The sequence below is a fragment of the Vigna radiata genome, unplaced genomic scaffold, assembly GCF_000741045.1.
Source record: "Vigna radiata var. radiata cultivar VC1973A unplaced genomic scaffold, Vradiata_ver6 scaffold_1116, whole genome shotgun sequence".
NCBI classification, from domain to species: Eukaryota; Viridiplantae; Streptophyta; class Magnoliopsida; order Fabales; family Fabaceae; genus Vigna; species Vigna radiata.
The window spans coordinates 1-2,810 of record NW_014542178.1 but is presented as its reverse complement, the minus strand read 5'-3'; the positions used below and the strand labels follow the sequence as shown (position 1 = coordinate 2,810).

General features: G+C 45.3%; 1 protein-coding gene across 1 annotated transcript; it reads left to right on the top strand.

The window, feature by feature from the left end:
* The first annotated feature begins 65 nt into the window (after positions 1-65).
* LOC106779148 lies at positions 66-2,595 on the top strand. Its single transcript, XM_014667201.1, has 3 exons — positions 66-803; positions 858-1,192; positions 1,383-2,595. The coding sequence occupies exons 1-3, from the start codon at positions 66-68 to the stop codon at positions 2,593-2,595; spliced, it is 2,286 nt and encodes a 761-aa protein (XP_014522687.1).
* The last annotated feature ends 215 nt before the right edge of the window (positions 2,596-2,810 follow it).

Genomic DNA, 2,810 nt, shown 5'->3' with positions numbered 1-2,810 from the left:
AGGCTGGTGAATTCTTAAAGTTCATACAACAGAGTGAGTACAAAGTGGTGGAACAGTTGAACCGCATGCCTGCCCGGATCTCCTTGCTAGAATTACTCATGCATTCTGCCTCCCACCGAAAGTTATTGATGAAGATACTCAGTGAGGCTCATGTGGAGCAAGGTATTTCTCTGAACAAGTTCGAGGGTATTGTTGGTAACATCGTTGCTAATAATTACCTCACCTTCACTGATGAGGAGATACCTGTCGAGGGAAGAGGTCATAATAAAGCCCTTCATGTCTCTGTGAAATGCCTGGATCATGTGATAGCACATGTCTTAGTGGATAATGGATCCTCCCTGAACGTCATGCCAAAAGCAACCTTGGAGAAGCTACCCAGTGATGGAATGCATATGAAGCCAAGTTCTATGATTGTGAGAGCCTTTGATGGTAGTAAAAGGGAAGTGATGGGAGAGGTGGAACTGCCAGTCCAAGTCGGTCCGTGTGTCTTTCAAGTGACATTCCAAGTCATGGACATCCTCCCGGCCTACAGTTGTCTGTTGGGTCGCCCTTGGATCCATTCCGCGGGGGTTGTGCCTTCTACACTACACCAAAAGTTGAAGTATGTTATGGGAGACAAACTGGTGATAGTGGCAGGAGAGGAGGATTTCCTGGTGAGTGGACCATCGTCCACACGTTATATCGAAGCAGCCGAGGAAGCTCTCGAGACAGCTTTCCAATCCCTGGAGATTGTGGGAAACACCTATGTGGAGCCATTCGCGGTCAATCCGCATCTGTCGCGTGCTTCCATCATGATGGCCAAGGTCATGCTGAAAGAAGGTTATATGCTTGGGAAAGGTTTGGGCAAGTAAGGACAGGGGCGAGCATTCCCTCTGGAGGTCGTCGAGAACAAGAATAGGAATGGCCTAGGATACAAGCCCACCAAGGAGGACAGGAGAAGGCTGATAGAAGAGAGGAGAGAGCGCAGTCTGGCTCGGGTGGAAAGACGAGAGCCCAAGGTGGGAAGACTTCGTATCTGTGACCTCAAAGAGAGCTTTCGCAGCGCTGGTTGGGTTAACACTGGCCACATAGCAGCAGTGGGAGATGAAGATGGATCAGAAGGCTCTAGTTTCGTGTGGGCCTGCTCCTCGGATGCACGACTCGACAACTGGGAGATGCTGGATTTGCCCGTGATGCTTAATTTGAATGAGATGTAATAACTTTAATTAATCCTATAGCTTTACCCGGGGCTTTAGGATTCATGACTTACGGATTGACGCTTTTAGTTTGTTATGCTCAGCGCGATAATCAAAGTGTGTTTGTTTGTGTTTTATCATCATTTTGCATTCCTCCTCGTTTTTTTTCGTTTATTTATTCCTTTTTCGCAAACTTAAATAATGCAGATATGACAATGAGTGTTTTGAAAATAATTATGTCGATATTCCTGATTTTGGGCGTCCTGTCAATAATACGGAAGATGATTGCGATGATGACCCGGAACCCCCTCCTGAACTGTTAAGACTAGTGGAACAAGAGTGTAAGGAGATAAAACCTCATCAGGAAGATGTTGAAGTACTCAATCTGGGGGATGAGGATGAGGTAAAGGAGGTGAAGATCGGTACAACCATGAAGGCAGAAGTGAAAGAAAAATNACGTGTCTTATTGAGGGAGTTCAGGGATGTGTTTGCTTGGTCTTACAATGACATGCCAGGCCTCGATACAGATATTGTGCAGCACAAGCTCCCACTCAAGCCAGAATGCCCACCGGTAAAGCAAAAGCTAAGAAGAATGAAACCAGAAATGTCCTTGAAGATCAAAGAGGAGGTACAGAAGCAATTCGATGCAGGGTTTCTAGCTGTGGCGAGATACCCAGAATGGGTAGCAAACATTGTACCAGTGCCTAAGAAGGATGGTAAAGTTCGGATGTGTGTCGATTATCGAGATTTGAATCGCGCAAGCCCAAAAGATAATTTCCCATTACCACACATCGACACCCTAGTTGATAATACAGCCAAGTATTCACTGTTTTCGTTCATGGATGGTTTCTCGGGGTATAATCAGATCAAGATGGCGCCAGAAGATATGGAAAAGACGACTTTTATTACATTGTGGGGCACGTTTTGTTATAAGGTGATGTCTTTTGGACTCAAGAATGCAGGGGCAACATATCAAAGGGCGATGGTGGCACTTTTTCATGATATGATGCATAAGGAGATTGAAGTTTATGTGGACGACATGATTGCGAAATCCGAATCAGAAGAAGAACACGTCCTCAACCTGAGAAAGTTATTCGAGAGATTGAGAAAGTATAAGCTCAGGCTGAATCCCGCCAAATGTACATTTGAAGTGAAATCCGGGAAATTGTTGGGCTTTATTGTCAGCCAGAAGGGGATAGAGGTGGACCCTGACAAAGTGCGAGCGATAATGGAAATGCCTGCGCCTAAAACAGAAAAAGAAGTTCGAGGGTTTTTGGGTAGATTGAATTATATTGCTAGATTCATCTCCCAATTAACTGCTACTTGTGAACCATTGTTCAAGTTGTTACGAAAGAATCAGGCTGTGGTGTGGAATGAGGATTGCCAGGCCGCTTTTGAGAGAGTCAAACAATACTTATAGGACCCTCCGGTATTACGTCCACCAGAACCAGGAAGACCACTCATTCTGTATTTGACTGTATTGGACAAGTCAATGGGTTGTGTGTTGGGTCAACATGATGAAAATGGCAAAAGAGAGCACGCTATATATTACTTGAGCAAGAAATTCACAGACTGCGAACAACGATATTCATCGTTAGAGCGGACTTGCTGCGCATTGGCATGGGCTGCTCATCG